Raw genomic sequence first — 20,233 nt, forward strand, 5'->3', positions numbered from 1 at the left:
AATGAATAAGTAATTCATTGCACGAAAAACAAAACAAACACAAGGAGGGCCTGAAGCCTTCTCTCACACTGCAGGCTGAGTAAGTCACCATCTTCTGCAACAGCCCTTCTAGCAGCATTTGGAGTCCTTGGGGTCTAAACAGCTATCCACAAGGCTGGAGGTTTAAGTTCACTCAGAGACACCTTGAAAGAAAGATCTCTAATCGACTTTTGGAAAATCTGCCATGAAATCTCTATGGCACACAGTTCTATTCTGTCAAGTAGAATCCAGCAGCATTTATCTGAGAGTACCGTAATTATTCCTTTACAGGTCAGTCTTCCTGTAAACTCCTAAGAGGAAGGATAGCCAATAACTTACCCATTTTCAATAACGAACACCTAATGCAGTAGTTCTTTTTAAAAAGACAGGTGCTTGGACAGACTCATCCAAATCCTTTTTCATTAGTTCTTCTTACTCATTACTAGGATTTCTTTGAATTTCCTCCCTTATTAATCAAAGCTACCAAGCATCCAAGACTCTGTCAGTGCCTAAACTTGTTCCTCAAACACCATCTCAATAAATCCTTATAGTACTTTCTGTGTGTTCCAGGCTTAGGACCACCACCCAGCCACTCACTTTGCTCTTAAGATAAAACTTGTTCTAAGAGAACTAGAAGTTTGACATATCCAAGTTTCATACCCAATGGCGATCATTTATTTAGTCTGTTTCTCACTTGTTTTTAAGTGCTGTCAAGTCGCTTGCAACTCATAGCGACCCTATGGACAACAGCCCTAAACTCCGCTCTGTCCTGTGCCAATCGCACCATCTCTGATACACCCATCCCAACTGCCCCAGTCACTGAATCAATCCACCTCATAGAGGCCCTTCCCCTCCTGCGCTGTCCCTCCACCCTACCAAGCATGATGTCCCTCTCCAAGAACGGTCCCTCCTTACAACATGTCCAAAATATGTTAGATGGAGCCTCAGAATCCTTGCCTCCAAGGAACCGCCCGGTTTGACCCTTTCCAGGATGAATCTGTTTGTTTTCTTGGCAGTCCATGGTACCCTCAATACTCTTCTCCAGCACCACAGCTCAAAGGCATCAATTCTCCTTCTATCCTCCTTAGTCACTGTCCAACTCTCTGATGCATAACAAGTGATAGCAAAGACCATGGCCTGTGTCACACGCACCTTAGTTTCTTACCTAGCCACCCATAATAGTTTGCATTTTCTCCTCAAAATGTCCTCTTTCCTCATACATATGTGATATAAACAGTGTGTCACCTCATTAAGAACTGCTTTCATATCCATAAGCTATTTGTAGTTTAATCCTTCAGACGCCCCTCTAGTATGGTTTTTCTGCTGGTCCCCCTGTCTTCTCACCCAGTTGCTCCTTAGTGCGCAGGGTGTTGAAGCAAGGCTCCGAGATTATCTGACAGAAGAGCTCCAGGAACATGTTCTCCGAGGTGCTCTGCATGTCTGTCTGGTAGTATATCTCAATGCCACAGTTATTATGAATTTCATTCCTCTGCTGGTAAACAAACCATCCTCCTAGGAAGTTTCAAAAGAGAGCAAAAAGTTCAATTACTTAGGTTTAATAATGTCAATGCTTTGAAGGGTTTTCAAAAGCTTTTCAATTTGGTTGATATGTTTTTGTTTGTTAAATTCCAAACTACTATTAATTTATTAAGGATGTGAAACTTACCTAAGGGAATACAGTGATTTGTACTTAGCAGAGTAGACCTTCAATTAAATAGTCACTGAACTTGAGGGAAATTAACTTATAATTTATGACTAAGCATTAATGCTAAACATGATTCACAGTTTCTAAAATGTCCAATGGAGATTAGAATCAGCTAATAGATAAAAAAATTTCAAAAGAAATACTATCTATATTTTATTAGTCACACACACACACACTCTTAATAATAGTTGTGCCTTTAGCATCTAGTGTTTCTATTTAGTACCTATTTCCTTTATTGTCTATACACACTCACATTATAGGCCACTTCACAGAGAGAGAGTGAAATGTACAAAATGCTGAGTTAACTCAGCTCACCATCTCATTTTAGAGATGAGGAAACCAAGATCCTGAAGGGGCAGAAACTTGTTTTAGACACAAAGTGATTAGGAATAGAAATACAGGCATAGATTCAATCCATCTATAATTGCCCACAGTATTAGGTCAAAGCTGCCCATTTCTAATCTATAGCATTTCAACTTACTGTCAGGAAGCTGAACTTCTCTATACCGAACCAGCTGGCTTGGAAGGAGAGGTTTGGTATGAGCATGCTCAATAAGAGTGTCTTCAACCATCTGCATAATTCCTAATGCTGCCTGGGGAAAGAGACACGTCACATTACGTTACAGACACAAGCATATCTATCTTATTTATGAAAAGAAAAGGTGTACTGGAAGGCAGCCTCAGCAACGTGAACACACCATGCCTGTGATGAAAACTAGCCTTAAAACCAAGAGTAAACTCATGGCCATCGAGTTGGCTCCAACTCACTGTGCTCCTCTGTCGGATTTCTGAGCCTGTGAATCTTAAGGGATGGAGACTGCCCACATTTTTCCTGTGGAGCTGCTGTTAGATTCCGACCTCTGGAAACATGTGACATCATCCACAATTTATGGACTGTGCCACCAGAATTACCTTAGCTTAGTCAATCATAAAAACAGCCTTTCAAATACTAATTGACTATATTCCAGTCCATCAGTATAGTCAATGTGTAATATAGAGAGGATGGTGCTGGAGGCACTGACTTAGATGTGAAGAAGAGACATTGCATAGCCGGAGGGAGGTTGCTTTCCAAGGAATGACCCCAGTGGCATATACTTGGAGTCACAGCCTAAGAAAGGAGATGAGCATAGGCTTTATTTTAGTAAACTGACTGGGGTAAAAATACTGTTTCTGCCAATTATTAGAATCTGACCTTAGCTACACAGCAGAGTAGTAAAGAGTATAGGCTTCAAAGACAGACTGTCAAGAAAACTCTAGAGTGCCTTTATTATACTCTTGCTCTATAGGAGAAGAGGGGCAGTCTCCTCCCATAGCAGCATCAGAATCTGAATACTGACGATTTGATTCTACACTCTGCAAGTAACAGTAAAGAGGCAACCAAGAAGACAGGTCAAGTCACCATCATCATTCTATTCCCCTGTACCCTCTCTTACCCCCTCTCACAGGCGTACAAAAAGCTAGCAGAACTCTAATGTGCTTAAAATGACACAGTGCTGGCTAATAATGGTCTTAAAATAGACTGGGGGTACAGAAAGTTTCTTTCACTAATCTATAAATGACAGCTAAAGCCACACAAAGTTAGTCTTCCACCTACCTGCTTTGTTATGTTTCCATGGAGAAGGGCTTCGATATGCAACCGGGACAGAAGTTGAGGTATGAAGGCCTTAAGGCAAGGGAGCGTGACATCTGTAAAGGTGTGAGAAACAGTAAACTCTAATTATAAGATTTTTGATCCTCCCCCGTTTTATTTGAGATAATTTCAGGCTCACACCCTAGTCTCCTAGTCTCCTCTTAATCTGTATTTCCCCATTGTTCATGATCTTATGCTATTTGAAGAGTACCATATACATTTATTTTAGGGAACTCTGGGGGTTTAGTGGTAAGGAATCGTATTGTCAACACAAAGGTACGCAGTTCAGATCCACCAGCTGCTCCGTGGAAGAAGATGGGCAATCAACTCCCATGTGACGCACTTCCTCTGAGAACCTGTTGGAGGGTCAGCTGTGGCTTGGTTCCAACTCAGTGGTACACAACAACCACAACTACAACATACAGGTATTTAGTGAGCACTAGTAGCATACTTTGGAAGCAGGAGTGACATCCACTTCCTGAACAACATGCTTCTGGAAATTCTATTAACTTTGATAAATGACAATAGTTATAGAAAGGCTTCAGGCCTTTTGTTCATACATTTGCTATGGGTCATGCTTGATTTGATGGCAATCAACAACAACAACAGTAGTGTACATAGGGAGCTCTGGTGGCCTAGTGGCAAGAAGTTGCGCTGCAATCCAGAAGGTATGCAGTTCGAGGCAACCAGCTGCTCCATGGGAGGTTGGGCAGTCTCCACCCATGTAATTAACTGCCTCTGAAAACCACTTAAGAGTCAGCTATGGATCAGTTCTGACTCCACGGTACACAACAACAACCACAACCAGCACCACAACAGTAGCATACATAGTGTGTGATGTAATGATCTGCTAACCTAAGTTGGTAGTTTGAATCCATTAGCTGTACCATTTGAAAAAGAGCAGTCTGACCTCGTCAAGGCTTTTAACTTCAGAAAACTGATGGAGGGTCAATATTGGTAGTAATCAATTAGATGTCAGTAAGTTTGCTTTTGGAGAAAAGTAATGCTATAGGATTATAGTTATGCTATAGTCTTCAATTGGATTTAGCTAGTGTTTTCTCATGATTGAAATGAGTTTAAATTACTCCTCGCTGTTCATCATATCAGGGGAACACATGGTATTACTGTGTTTTACTGGTGACCACTTGGGTAAGGTGTTGTCTGCAGATTCCTTTACTATAAGTTTATAATATTATTTATAATTGAGTAACTCCATAAGCAATTCTGAAAAGCCCATTTCCCCCCACTGTGATTAATATTTCAAGGGAAATACTTCAAAAGGATGCAAATATACTGCCTATTTTAGATGGAATTGGATCTCCAAAACCTTAACTTCTAAGCCTGTGGTCATAATCCCTTTGTGATTTTAATAAGACAGGATTAGTATACAGATGGATCTTAAGTCAATTGCTTCCGAGATTTTTTTTTTTAAAAAAAAGAGGTTACACGAGCAAAGAAGCTGAGGAAGGAGGCTGGGAGGTGAGATGAGGGAGAGATGCCAAGCAATATGAAAATGACCCTTACCCAGGAGCAGAAGCCCGAAGAGAAAAGGCTTTTTCCTCTAGAGCTTACAGAAAGCCTTCCTGTGGCGCATGCACTCGGAATGTGGACTTTTAGTTTCCTCAGTGGTAAGAAAAGGAATTTTTGTGGTTAAAGCCACACATTTGTGTCATTTTTTTTTCTTTAACAGCGCTGTGTGAGTAAGATTTGTCAAATTTTATCAAGTATGTTTTAGCATTTATTGGTAGTTATCTCCTATGGCAATTTTAATGGTACTCGAAGGAGACTTTTTTGTTTCTGACAATCTTTTTAATTTTTCTGAAAGGAAGAGTTATCTCGTTTCTATACTCATTTACTGTCACTGTCACTGAGTAGATTCCAACTCACAGAGACCTTCCATTGGGTTGCTGAGGCTGGAAATCTTAAAGGAGGAGACTGCTCATCTTTCTTAGAGCAACTGGTGGATTCAAATCACTAGAGACATATGGATCTTTTGGTTAATAGTGCAACGCACGCTGGTGGCATAGTCTATAGTATGCTGAACTAACCAAAACCCTATGCATCTCCAGAGGTTAAAATCCAACAGCTTCTCTACAGAAGAAAGATGGGCAATCTTTCCTTATTAAGATTTACCACCTCAGAAACTTAGAGAGTCAGAACGAACCCTTTTCTATTAAGGCACTATAACAAGAACTGCTACAGGAAATACAGATATACATATCAATGGATGCTAAAATTAGTGGGTAGAATTTAAGAAAGAATGGAAAAGGAAATGAACTTATTCTAGTGCTAAAAAAACCTACCTGAGTAACACATTTGCCATTTCAAGATTTCTTATAGCTATAATCTCAGTTATATCAATTATATACATTATGTTATACAACCTCTACCTCTGTTTTTAAAATTTTCCATAACTTTCAACAGGAACTAAGTCCCCCTTAAATTTCCTCTTTGGCCAACGTCAGGCTTATACAGACATTATCTTTTATTCTATAAAGTATGTGCCATGATATTATTTTAAGGTGAGAGAAACTACATTTACAAATTTGTTTCTTATCCAAAATCATCAAGCTGGTAAATTGAAGAGTTGGGATTTGATCTAATTAATTCCAAAGCGAATAATCTTTACAATTCACTGGAGCCTTAGCAGCTCTCTCCACTAGGTGGCCACAACGCCCTGGGCAGACTGTATCACAACCCTCCCTCCTCTCACTTCTGAAATGATTGGTTTACAATTATGCTCTCCCACTAAAGCCAGATCATTGATCTAAGAATCCCCATCTGATGAACTTCTTTGTGTTTCAAGCACTGAAATTCCAATGCCTGGTGCAGATCAGCAGTCAGTAAACATTTCAGATGATACTGAACCTGGCTAGAGCTCCTTACTTCCATCTGGAGAGCTCACTTTGCTGGCCCTTCAAGTTGAGTTATGTCGGAACCAAGCCACTTCGCATTGCATTGGTGCTGTTGTTGTTAATTACTGTCGAGTTGTAGGCAACTCATAGGACCTTATGAATGAAAGAACTGAACACTTGTATAACTTTCATCATTTCTCCAGGTTCATAGGATTTCCAGAGGCAAGCTATTTCGGATGTGGATGCCACTCCTGCTTCTAAGCTTGTTTGGTCAGGGAGCTCCACCAAACACTGTCTACCATGGATAACCATTATCACATTTGACACATCAGTGTCACAGTGTTCGGCATCACAGCAATCACGAGTTACCTCTGTACAGCAAGTGGACAGACCAGTGCTATACCACTTAAAAGAATGTTTGACCAAAAACAAACCAGGCCCAATATATAGAAAAAAAAGTGATTCATCAGAATGGAGACTTCCAACCATTAAAGTGTTGGCTTTATTTTTACAAAGAACATTTTATAAAGGCTTCACTTGCTTAGGAGAAGGTCTTCATTTTCAAGCTTACTCTACTTAAAATTCACATGCCATCTGACCCAGATTCTAGCAAAGGGGGGGAAAAGCTAAACAGCTCTATTTTTCCGGTCAAGCTGAATGTAGGTTCAGTTTCTTGACAAATGTAGCTTCAATTACTTGGTATTTTTTTCAAAAGGGTTAAACTTTCACTGTTAGCTACAGGCATAATTGTTCTTTACAAAGGAAAGGATAGTAACTATCCTGGTTAAAAATGTTTCTGTTTGAGTATCTTGAATAGGCAAATGCACAGAGACAGAAATTAGAGAGTCTGGGACAGGAAAGAAATGGAGAATTACTGGTTAAGAGTACTGAGTTTCTGTTTGGGGTGATGAAAAACTTCTGAAAATTGTGGTGATGGTTAAATTACAATACAATGAAAGTGAGCTATACTTCAAAATGGCAAAAATTTTTGTCATGTTTGTTCTACTATATGTAAAAAAGAGCATCTATTCTAGTTTATTAGTTCCATAATCTGTAATTTTACCCAAATGACTGAAGTCACCAATAAAATAAGGATTAAAAAAATTTTTTTTTTAATTTTGTGTGTGTGTGTGTGCTGTCAAACTGGATCTGACTGGTACAGGAAGAGATTGCACCTCCTTCTCCAGCAGAGCATCTGGTGGATTCGAATCGCATACCTCTGGGATTGCAGTGCAGCTTCTTGCCACTAGGCCACCAAAGCTCCCTAAAATAAGGATTTTTAATAAGCACTTTGCTTTTGATTTGTCACCAAAGACATCAAGAGTATAATAACAACAACAACAACAACAACAACAACATAACAAGTACATGTAGGGCTTTGTCATAAAAGATCATTAAAATGTCAACAATATTATTTTTTAAAATGGCATTGGAATTCTTATTTCTAGGCATGTGTGAAGAAAGATTAATTAGTAAAGTAATGCTGGGATGTAAAAACAGAAAAACAATAATAAAGTGTGAAGTCAAGTCTATATTTTTTCAATAAGATAACATAAAAAATTTCCAATTTCATTCAATAGGCATTCATCACACTGAAGGCATAATATTATACTATAGGATAGATAAGATGATATAAGAAAGACACGTTCACTGCCTTCAAGAAATATATTTTCAATTAAAATTCCTGAAAACTAGATTTAGTAGGAAAAAAGCAATGAAAGAAAACTTTAAGCTTTACACATTTCTTATTTATTTATTTATTTTTATATTTCTTATTTTTAACTGAACTGGACAGAGTGCAAAATACTAGAGCAAGAGAAATGCTAAAGCACCCTTTCTGTGGATAAAAATGTTAGGGTTCAGGCATTCTGCCTTTTCTGAAATTTCAATATTAAAAGAATAAATGCTTGGGTTGGACTATTTACTCAACTCAGCAGAAATCCAAGAATGTTCACAACTAACTGTTGGATACAAGATGAAAATACCAAAAGCAAGAGACTAAATTGCCTGAATGCAAAAGCTACTTCAAAAGCCACCACTGTTTTTATTACAGAAAAAAAAAACCCCAAACCTTACTTTAACATATAAAACATAATATAAACACCTAATATCAAGACAATGTAAAAGGATACTAGAAAAAAGTTTGGTATAAACAAAAAAGTCTCACCATCCAGGGCTTCTTTTAACTCATCTTTCGTCCAGGCTACTTCCGTCATGAGCAGGCGGAGGTAGTACATGGCATGCTGGTGAGGTTGCTCAGCCCGGAAATTGTTGAGAGAGCGCATGTACTGGTGAAGAAAGAGAGGAGCTCATTAATTTCATCAGTTCTTTTAAAGTCATTTCAAAGCATCAGCTCTTACCAAATTTCATTTTGCACAAACTTATGTGTTACTGATTGTGAAAATATTTACTTGCTTCTGAATACTAACTAAAGAAATATGCCAGCATCTGTGGGAAGTGGGACAGGTATCACTACAACTTTCTAGCTATCTTTTTGGGTAAAATATAGAATTTCACAATGATAAATTAAGTCTAGAAAACTTACCGCCTCTTTGATAATTTCGAATCTTTTTTCATCAATCTCAAAGGTAGCCATTTTCTCAATAATCTTCTTTAGCAAAATTGGTTGCTTGTCATTGTAACCTTTCACTGAGAGCTACAGAAAGAGTTCAAGGTATTAAAAAAAAATCTCTAAATACTACTGAACAACTTCCAAAAAAATATACTAGGCTTGATTTTAAATATTTTAAAAATCCCCAAAACAGGAAAAAGTGAAACAAATTCCATTAATTAAGCTTCCCTCAACTACAATATTTCTTATTGTTACTGTGTGCCGTTGAGTTGAAACTGACCCATAGCTGACTGTCCAGCGGGTTTTCAGAGGCAGTTAATTGCATGGGAGATTGCCCATCCTTCCCCCATGGAGCGGTGGGTGGATTTGAACCTTGTGTCTTCAGCAGCACAATTACTTACCACTAGGATAATTTAATGCTTCAAAAATACTAACCATATTTAGGTAATACTCAAAAGTACAGTTCCACTTTTCTAACAAAAAAAGGTGGAGGCAAACTTACCTGCCACCAAAGAATGTCTGCATACACTACATCATCATTAATTCAAGTTCTTATTAATCAAAATTAACTGCAGAATGTGCTTCCAGTGAACCCAAGGCTTAAAGTTTTTATAGGAGTGGCAAAAAGACAAAAATGACAGGGTAATGTTACCTACCAATTGGACACACCTAAAGTGTTTATGTTTAAAACTCATCCTTGGGCAGGTCAGGTCCCAAATATGTAAAATAGGGCATTTTTGTCACTTTTTTCATTCGCTGTTTCCCAGGAAGGATCCATATCTCTTTGTTCAAAACCAAGGGTAACCCATCAGGATTTTACCTTAGGCCTAACAATAGAGTATTAGTACTTAATAGTCTGTGAAAAGAAGATCCCTTGAAAGGTGGAGAATGCATAGTTTATCCATACACATCAGAGCCACGGCAGGAGAAAACAGACTACTCCCAGAATATGTGCAAAGGTCTTTAACCTGTGAGGAATCCACACACAAACCTCAGCAGGAGAGAAGCTCACGGGCTGAGGAATGCATATCAAGCACTGCAGGGACTACACTACAAACACAAATCGCATTTCATCACCAATGAAAAATCATTTATGGTAATGGAAATTTGCTACTAAAAGTCAAAGGCAGAAAAAGTGAAAATAAATGACTGCTTCTCTATCTGGATTATATTTTGATCCCTGGGCTTTAAGCTCCCAGAATATGAGAATGGTCAGATTACACACATCCTTATCTACTGAATAACAGTTTCTAGAAAGTTTATTTAAGTAGAGAAAGGAGAAAGTCACTGAAAAACAAACAAAATTTTTAGCTCCTAAAACCTTTTAGATAAAGATTCTAAAAGGAATACACAGCACATGTTCTCATTTTGGTTTTCACTAAAACATACAATATATTTTCAAGAAGAGTGAAGATGAATGTGTGCCATAAAAGGACTGTTAATTTAGAACCAAAAAATATAAGCAAACTTGGAAACACAGTGCAAACAGTTAGGAGGAAGGATCTTGTTACTTCTTTGGATGCATTTAATAATGCTCATTTTAAAACATGCTCAAAAACAGTTAATGATGCATACTCGAAAAAAAATGAAATTAAAATGTCAAGTGTATTCAGAGAGTCTTTGCACTACTGTCTGCAGAAATGACTTTATATATAATTAAAGTTCAAGCATCACACCAGTAAGTATGTATGTATTTCACATAGAGATGTTAGTAAATTCAAATGCATGAAAAGGACAACATGCTTTTATCATTGGCAAGTTAAATATCTGAAGCTGAGGGAAATGCAAATAAATGTAGCACACATACATGTTCACAAGGTACACTGCAGTTTACAAAATCATTCATTAGTGGAACTAATACCAGCTTGCACTGTTCATCAGAAAGGTGCAAGGGAAAAAAAATGATCAATCTTCTTGTTTAAAAATGCAGAAGTTAATAGTTTTCCCAAGCTCAACATACGCTTAAACGGTGTGCTGCTTTTTCTTTGGTTTTCATTTTACTTACAAGTATTGCATTCATTCCTGATGCAATGCCATAGCTCAAACCTGAGAGGCGTGCTGCATATGTATACTCTTTTAAATCATCCTTCAATAACCTGATAAACAGGTATGTCATGTTGCAATGGAGAGGATCAGCATAAATGTAGCGACTAACAAAAAGAAAAACAAAAGAAATGCTTTGATACCTCAAGCAGTGGCATGGGGATGAAGAAACATGACATGACCGAAGAGTATGGATATGCAGCCTCATAGTCTGAACCTCGAGGGAAATAGTAGAGACCAACCTTGTGTTTTACCAAGGTTGGAAAACTCCATTCCCTTTTTGTCAAGAAAGCAAGACTTCAGATACAGAATGGAAGACAGCTAAACCTAAAATCAGAATCCAGTTTTGTTTGAGAAGAAAAATATGACAATCTGATGAAAGATTTTTCAAAAAACAGAGAAAGAAATAATCACAAAGGAAAATTTGAATATGAATGGTATATTGCGGAACATTTAGACCAAACTTAAATGATGAGAAAATATGATTAGCTATAATGTTTTTTTTAAAAAAAAAAAAAGAAACGAAACTCATACCCTGAATAAAAAAATGCTTCCATCAACTCAATATAAAAAATGTTGATGAGTGGAAGACTCTAAGATGTGGGTACTTACATACATCCCATAGATGGTATTTTGGAGGTCATAGCTCAAGCCTGCTAGCTCTGCTGCATATGCATACTCGTTGAGTGAGTCTTTGAGGAGCTCAAGGTACAAATAGGCCATGTTACAGTGCAAGGGGTCCACATAAGCAAATGGGCTGGAAGAAAATGTTAACAGTAAAATAGCTGGTTTATAACTTCTCAATGTATTGTGGCCTTTTGCAACGGATCAGGAAATGGAACACTGATTAATATATTTTCCTGTGGGAATGGATGGTTAACTTCTGCTTCCCCTTCTCATCAAGGGAAAAAGACAACATTGGGAAAAAGATGCCTTAAACAGATCATTTGTGCTGGTGGCAATGAAATGGGAGAAGGAATCGCCATCCTAAATGGTGTGGCAGAGCAGACATTAGAAACAGAAAACAGGTAAACAGTGCAAACTGGCCAAAATGTAAGCTTATGTGTAGGCTAAGAGGAGGAGGCTGGCTGCTACGAGCTGATACAGCATCTACACGTCCTCCTCCTCCTCCAAGTCAGTCATACTCTTGGTGGCTAGGAGCGTACAATTGACAAGTTCATGTGCTGGGATGACATGGACTTAGAAGAGACCTGTGAAAAGGTTAGCCTAGTTTTGAGTCAACAAAGCTAGAGTACTGTCAATAAAATGAAATCATTTTTATCATATAACAACAGCCAGGACTAAGGAAAAATGAGAAATAGCTAAGGGAGGAACAATACATAGAATAAAGTGTTCGAGCCCTTAGAGGCACAATGGTTAAGTGTCTGGCTGCCGATTTACAAACTGGCTGTTTGAACCCATGAGCCACTCCAAAGGATCAACATGTAGCCCCACAATCGACTTCTGTAAAGATTCCAGCTGTTGTTATGTGCTCTGAGTCGGAAGCAATTCATAGCTAACTTTCCTGATGGTTTTCAGCATCTATAAATTGTCCAGGAAGACAATTTACCTTTTACCCTGATAGATTCAAACGAAATGCCTTTGGATTGGTAGCACTGTTCATTAGGCACTCAACTGTCTCCCTCCCCTTTTTTTAAATACAGATTACAGCCTTGGAAATCCTTGAAGGCAATTTTTTTCATCCTAGAGGGTCATTATCACTCAGCACTAACTCAGCAATTTTCTAAGCACTGAACATAAAGAGGTTAGAATAAAACTGACAATACTTCTGGCCTCACAGACCTTATAGTCTAGTTAGAAGAACAGACAATATAATCAAACAAGTACATTTAAAGATACATCATGTTGTAATAGTGCTAAGGAGGAAAATGAAACAGAGTAAGGGGACTTGGGAGTGAATGGGTACTGAGGAAGAAAGAATATTAGGTAAGCTCTTGTTGATGACCTGGTGTCTGGGTTCAGACCTAAGGGAAGCCAGGGAATGAATTCTAGAATCTCTTGGGGGAACTCTCCAGCTGAGGAAATGCCAGTGCAAAGTACCTGAAGCAGGTACTCGCTTGGCAGTGAACTACAAGTTTCACTCTATCTGTAGGACAGTAAATAAAATGTACTGATAACAAGGCCAACAACTTTATCAAAGCTGATGATGAAGCAAAAATGGGGACAGAATGTTTTTAGGAACGCTCTCAGACAATTTTGTTGTGTATCATTGAGTCAAAACCGACCTACAGCTGACCTGGGTTTTAAGAGGCAGTTAATAACGCGGGAGGATACTGCCTAGCCTTCTCCGCAGAGCAGCTGCTGGCTTCGAACTGCCTTGCCTGCTTGCAGTGCAATTTCTTGCCGATAGGCCACCAGAGCTCCCTGGGCAGAATGCTTTTATGTCACTTAAAAAAAATTAAAGAAAAAATTCTATACTACATGAAAATTATCACCTTTAAGTTTTAAATAAATGTTATGTCATTCTCCCCCCCCCATCATTTATTTTTTAAAATACACTCTAATTTCTTAAACGTGGTTACTGGTTTCCTTTTATAGGCAAGCAACAGATCAGAAACAAGTCATGATTCACATAAGCACGATAATCAAGAGAGCCTTCAACAGCTCAGTCCCACAAACATCTGTGTCCTTATATTAGGTGCTCTGGTAGCCTAGTGGGTAAGGAAGGAGTTATACTGCAACTCAAAAGTAGGCAGTTCAAATCCACCAACTGCTCAGAGGGAGAAAAATGGACACTCCCATTTTATGGCCTCTAAAAATGCACTAGAGGGTCAGATGAATCAGTTAGGAGTCAAAGGCATAGAACAATTAGGTGGAAGAGAAAAGCTAGAAAAAGTTAACTGTGAGAATTCAATACTTTGTGGCTCAGGTACAAAACTGCAAGTGTCCTAAAATACTACACCCAAGGCAGTTGTACTGTGTAACTGGAGAGACTCCTTAACTAAAGAGAACTGGAATGCTTACATTCTGGTTCATTCAGTATGTATCTGATACTGTAACACATTATAATCAGATACTGTACACTGAAATATGTATCAAGTTTTTTAAACTGTAACAAAATACATATAATCTCACAGATGAAAAATTAAAAAGGATACACATTCATACACAGAAAAGTTCTGTAAAATTGTAAAAGAAACATGACTATGATCACCTCTGGCAGATTAGACTACAGAGAAGAATCTAGGAGGAGATGGGAAGCAGACATTTTAAACCACATTTGGACAGTTTAAAGAATAAAAAAATCATCAAATGGTCTCTCAAAAAGCATTCTAAAGAAATTCATAATCATAAAGGTCAAATAGGAAATTAGTGACAAGCTATTTAGTATAAAAAATAGCACTCTACCAAATATGTATATGTCATAATCTGATGTCTGGTGTTAAAAATTAAAAACTTCAGTGCAGCACCATGCTATAAAACAATGCTAACATCTCTGCAATTTTAACACTTATTGATAAAATACTAACATTTTATTTTTACTTATCCCAAAACAGTTAAAAATTAAAAAAATAGAGCTTTAATTTCATGTCATTCGAATCTACTAAAAATTCTCAATGAAAAAGTTGATAATTACATTGAATCATATTATATAAGAGTTAGTTTATTCACACAAACCAGAGAATTTTAGAAATGTAAAATTACCAAGTATAATCCCCAAACAGTAAAATTAAATTGGGCGATATATTTTTATCACTAATATAAATTAAAGGAGACAGTGAGAAACTGTAATGGTAGCTTTGTTCATTAGTTGGAAAGAACACCTTTTTTAATATTTAAAAATTTTTAGGTATCCAAGATAGAAATAGGAAAAGCTAGAGCTAGTAACCATAACTACCTTTTCTGAGGAAATATCAAGAATAAAAACAAAATCATAAGTATAAAAAACTGATCTTTCTGCAGTATGCCTTTCAGGTAACTCTATAAACTTCTCATATTCCAAAATTCTGAAGGAGCTCCCAATAGCTAACATAAATCATTTAAAATGAACAGTGTACTCATCAACTGAAAGGAAGAGGAATTAAAATATAGTTGCTTAAAGCATTCTGCAAGAGCAGTCATATTTCCCTTTGTCTAGGCTAAAAAGAAACAATTCTAATTCCATTTATTTTTTTAGACATGGATCTTCAAGGAAGTACAGAACCTTCTAGAAGTAACATTGTTGATCCTTATAAGAAACTTTAAGCTGGATTTATTTTACATACCTGAAAAACTCAAAGTTGAGACAAGCCTTTGGCAAGAAAAATTTATCATCTTGTTTAAACCAGAGTTTACTCATAGCGGTGTCCTGTTTGGAGAAACAATTTGGTAAGGAAAACATGGTCACAGTCAGAAAAAATGTTCCATGAAATAACCCTTCAGAAGAAGGATGGAGGAACTGGTTGAGCTTTGTTCTGGAGAGGCTCATTGTCTTAAAACATTCTCAGATGGAAACATGGCAAGAGAAGATTGCTGGTCAAAGTAGTACAGGAAAATTACCCATTTACCCTGGAGAAGGGACAGATCAATAAAGTCAGTCCCAACTTTCCTGTCTGCCATCGTCCTGGGCACTAAAAGACAGAGGAAGAAGTCCTTAGGGTGGCACCTCTAAGACAGCTTCTACAACCCAGACTTCTTAGAACCTGTGTTTTTAAGTTCCTTCCCACACTGCGACATCAGTGATTTGCCTGACAGACAGAAGTGATGGTAAGAAAACCCTGAGATTAGATCATTAAAGACATCATTGTGGCTTCCATCCCATCACTCACTCTTTCTTGGATCACATGTCTTATGGGAAATCAGTTGCCGACATGTGACAGGTCTCCATTAGCAACTCTAATGGGGAGGTCTTGATGGTGAAGGACAGAAGCCTGCCAGTGAGCATACAACTCAACGTGGAAGAAGCTTCTAGCCCTAACTGAGCCTTTGCTGACTGAGACTTTAGGAGAAAGCCTGACTATAACCTCATGAGAGATATAGAGTTAGAACTATGCAACCACACCCCTCCTGAATTGTTGACCCTCAAATTGGTATAAAAAAGAAAATGTTTGTGGTTTTAAAGAGATACATGTTGTATATTTTGTTAGGCAGCAGTGAAAAAAAAACACAAGCAAGGATGAATAAATAAACTAGCATCTTCACTCTCCATTTCACTGACACTGTCCTAAAAATGGCCTTAGAGGCTCATTTCAATTGACTTTGAAATTGACAAAATATATACAACTTGCTTAATTTTTATCTGTTTATTCTTAAGAAGTCTTCTTTTTAAACAAATAATGAAATAATAAGTTTATTCCGGAGAAGGTGAAGCCAAGTTGCTCCTTGGAGAAAAGGATTTTTAAGGTCCGTCTCACATACTTTGGGCACATGGCCAGGAGGGACCAATCCCAAGAAGGACATCATGCTTGGAAGGGTGGAGGGACGGCACAGGAGAGGAAGACCTTGAATGAGATGGATTGACAGTAACTAGGGTAATAAGGGAGGGTAGGTGTGTCAGAGACAGTGAGACTAGTCCAGGATAGAGCGGAGTTCAGAGCTACTGTACACAGGATTGCTATGAGCCATAGGTGACTTGATGGCACACAACAACAACAACAAATAAATAAAAGAAGTTAACAAGTTTTCTCTTTGTACAACATAATACTTAACTCATAAAATCATTTTCTAAAGAAAAATGGTTGTATCTCCTTAACAATTTAGTGCCTGAGTTAAATGAAATTTGATGTTCCTCAACACTGGATTTTGTCTCACTGCATCAATCTGAAGAAAAGATAATGAAAGATGTGCCTGTGATAGAAGGGGGACTTGCAAGAAGAATGTATCACAGTAATCTGATCCCTTTTTCACAATTAACAAAGATGTCAAATGATAACATGAAAAGAACATTCTGCAAAAGGAAACAAACAAAAATACTTCAACTTTCCCACCTGATTCCACTAACTTCATCTGGCTACTCTGTCATAATGACACACTGTATCCAAGGGCATATTGTATTCAATACCTTCCTTTGGGAAGCTAAGCACTCTTCCAGGATTTCAAGATCCTTTCTAAAATCTAACGGTACAGCATTAATTTATTTCCTTATTGGATCTGCAGTGATCATCTTTGGATGATAGGCTTATGGTTTGCTTTTTGCCCAGATTTATTTTTAACCTAAAGAAAACAATCACCTAGATTCTATGTCGACTAGCAGTGTTGCTTAATTTACTTGCTTTCAAATGTCCTGCTTTCCAATATCCCTTGTAGTTATTCTTTCTGCAACTTTTCTGCCACTAATTATGTCTGGTGCTGTTGAGTTGTGTATGATGCATGACCCTATGAACAACAGATATGAACTCGGTCCTACCTTGTGCCACCCTCATCATCTGACACACCTGAGCCCAATGCTGCAGTCACTAGATCAATCTATGTCACTGAGGGTCTTCCTCTCATTTGCTGAACCTCCACCTTTCCAAGCATAATGTCCCTTTCCAAGGAACAGCTTCTACAAAAAATATGCCCAGAAAATGAGAAGTGAAGCGTTGCCATCCTTTCCTCCAAGAAGCATTCTGGTTGTACCTTCTCTTCAAAATCTATAGTGTTAAAACATAAGAAGCCTAGTCCCTTCCCTGTCCTGGATCTGTTAAAAACAATGACTCTAATGTCTTACCTTAATAAGAGAAGGGTATGATGTGGCTTCTTTTTCTAATGATAAAATCTCAAAATTTGTAGGAATAAATTCATTCTTTGTTGGAAGTTTAAATTTCCCATTCAGATCAGCATTTTCCCATTTCTACATAATAAAAAACATACATACACATGCAATTAATCTCATTCAGAGTTTAAAATAGTAAATTTATTCCATTTCAAGGCAAAAACTAAGGGAATAAATATATATTAGGTGACATTCTTTTCCCTTATATGAGCTTATTACTAAATCTACATGATGTATTATTGATGGGTTTTCATGAAACTTCAGTTCCTTTTTCTGACACTAATGAAAGTTTTACACTAATTTGTCTATATTTTCTCTTTACACATCTCCAAAATAAAAATGTAAGGCTAAGGAACAATTTAAGACTAGGGAGTAGTGAGAGGTTGAAGTCCATACGAAGACCATGTTTGCTTTAGTGCTTTGAAAAACAGTCATTCTGTAGAGGGGTGTATTATTACGTATGTTCAATAAAAGGTTATTTATAGAAGATTTTCACTTCCAGCTACTCTAATTTACTTACTGAAAGAAAGTAAATTTACTGAAAGTCAGACTATGAAAGGCTTTCGTGCTTTCTTCCAAGCCTGGTCCACACCTCTGCCCAAAGACCATGTCCTCTTCCAAAAGAGCCAGTAATTTAAGAACAAGGTCAAATACAAATGTGGGACTTAAGCTTGGATGTGAGACAAGGCTAACACAATCTGTGGTGGCTGTTTTCAAAAACTAAGTGAGACAGATCACTGAGTTTTCCTTTACAAGACCTTTCATTACTGGGAAAAATTAAAAAGAATAAAAAACACACAAGCAAGTGTCAATAATTCTGGGTTCGGTAATGGGTCTCCAGCTGATGCGGCACAGTCCTACAGCCTGTATTTCTATTTCTGCCCCTGCATATGTGGCTTTTAGCAGTGGGATGTTGGCTATATTACAAGTGCCAGCTTAAGTCTCCAGCATAACTAAATTGTATGAAATGGAAAACACTTTGTGAGAAATTCTACTGATTTTAACTTTTTTCCCCTTAGTTTTTTAAATTCCCATTCAGGGCAGGTCGCCATGACCAGAGTTTAGTGAATGGAGTTTTTTCCTTATCTCAAGACAACTTTATATTAGCACTAATTCTTGGCAGATCTGATTTCCTCATACTTCAGAAAAATGACTATTCTTACATACTATGTAAGAGGTCTCTGAAGGACCAGCAATGATTTTCTTTTATATACTAGTTCTCTTATTCTGCATTGTCATTACACAGGTACATTTAAAAAGTGTCCATTATTGGAGTTTAACTAGAACCTAGACAGAACTTTCTCACTTATTCCCAAGAGTAAAAGGTTAAATCTTAAATCTATACTGCTAATGAGAACAATAAAAGCATACACACATACAGAGCCACAATAGCATTTCTTTGTGTAAAAATATACAAATGTCCTAAGCCATTTCCAGAAACACTGTGGGCCTGTAGGTGGACTGCAGAGACCATATCTTTGTACTTCCCTCATACACCTCGTTTATTCACACATGGCTTAACTCTACCTTAATGACTTCATCTGGTATGGCTTCTTGTTTGTACTGGGTTCCATACCACTCTTCCGTGCGGTCAGTTTTTCCTTCAAAAGATTTGGAAACTATTGCAACCCTAGAGGCAGATTTTTGAAAAATAAATACAGCTGTAAATTCATGTTGTACATACAAGTTTATAGAATCTGACACATGGAAATGTAAATAACAGTCAAGAATGTTTTGGGTCTCTAAGACCCAGCCAATTCTGTAATGTTTAGCTAAATAAGCAGTGTCTGTACAGAAATGTCAGAAAATAGTCCCTGTTATACAGTTAAAAAGCTTATAATTTTTAGTGTGAAAAAGTGCTTGCAGGAGAGATTCTTCTAGAAATATAACTGACAAAACTAAAGAGTTGTTAGGGAAGAAAAACGGACAATGGTCAATTGAACAACTGTTCTTAATTAAAAAACAAAGCAAAGTACTCCTTCTCAGGAACAGCTAAGGCCCAGAGTTAACAGGAATGAATAAGCATTCTCTGGCTTCACCAGAGATGCAAAAACCCACCAACACACCAAACGAACTTTTATTACTTTCCAAGTTTGTGCTTTATGTTTTTCTCCTGCCAGAGACAAGCATTAAATATACCTACTCTCTAGACACTAGTGCCCCTGATGCTAGAGGCAAAGGCAGATAAGAGCAAGAAATGCCCAACTTTTAGTTTATGGAAAGGTTTCTTCAGTGGGATAGTAGAAAAACCCCTAAAAGAGAAGTTGGAGGTAAAATAATGTCAAAAAGTTTAATGAACAAAAGATTACAAAACCAGAGAAGCAAAGGAAGCTCCATACTGGTGGAACTATGTAAATGTGTCTGTAAGAACTGTTGGGACATCTCTGCCCCTGCTGCCTTTTAATTATCGAAGTTGGAATCATTACATGCTTACCACAGATTCAGTCCAAGATTGGGACCAAACCAAATTTTGCATCTTACAGATTTGAGCAATTCAAAGACAATAGCTTGGAGGGCTCAGCCTACCATCAGTCTGTTACTATTTCTACGACTCTTTCTGTCCTAATTCAGAGAACCAGGCCGATGTGAAGTGGGGAAACAACAGCCTTTTTAACAAAAGTGTTGGCAAAATTGGAAAAATATCTGCAAAAGACTCAAGCAAGACCCACACCTCACTCCATACACAAAAACCAACTCAAGGTGGATCATGGACCTA

General features: G+C 37.6%; 1 protein-coding gene across 2 annotated transcripts in view; it reads right to left on the bottom strand.

Moving 5' to 3' along the window:
- The window catches only part of IDE (insulin-degrading enzyme), a 120,793-nt gene that overhangs the window by 9,127 nt on the left and 91,433 nt on the right, over positions 1–20,233 (bottom strand). For both annotated transcript variants that reach the window (XM_006880339.1, XM_006880338.1), the window contains 9 exons: positions 19,045–19,147; positions 17,473–17,595; positions 15,050–15,132; positions 11,436–11,580; positions 8,754–8,864; positions 8,376–8,496; positions 3,318–3,409; positions 2,205–2,316; positions 1,363–1,530 (listed from right to left, as the gene is read on the bottom strand). In XM_006880339.1, the coding sequence (XP_006880401.1) occupies positions 1,363–1,530; positions 2,205–2,316; positions 3,318–3,409; positions 8,376–8,496; positions 8,754–8,864; positions 11,436–11,580; positions 15,050–15,132; positions 17,473–17,595; positions 19,045–19,147 (1,058 nt within the window). The remainder of the gene's footprint in view (positions 1–1,362; positions 1,531–2,204; positions 2,317–3,317; positions 3,410–8,375; positions 8,497–8,753; positions 8,865–11,435; positions 11,581–15,049; positions 15,133–17,472; positions 17,596–19,044; positions 19,148–20,233) is intronic.

Source organism: Elephantulus edwardii, unplaced genomic scaffold (genome assembly GCF_000299155.1).
Source record: "Elephantulus edwardii isolate Elephantulus edwardi_28Jun2011 unplaced genomic scaffold, EleEdw1.0 scaffold00007, whole genome shotgun sequence".
NCBI classification, from domain to species: Eukaryota; Metazoa; Chordata; class Mammalia; order Macroscelidea; family Macroscelididae; genus Elephantulus; species Elephantulus edwardii.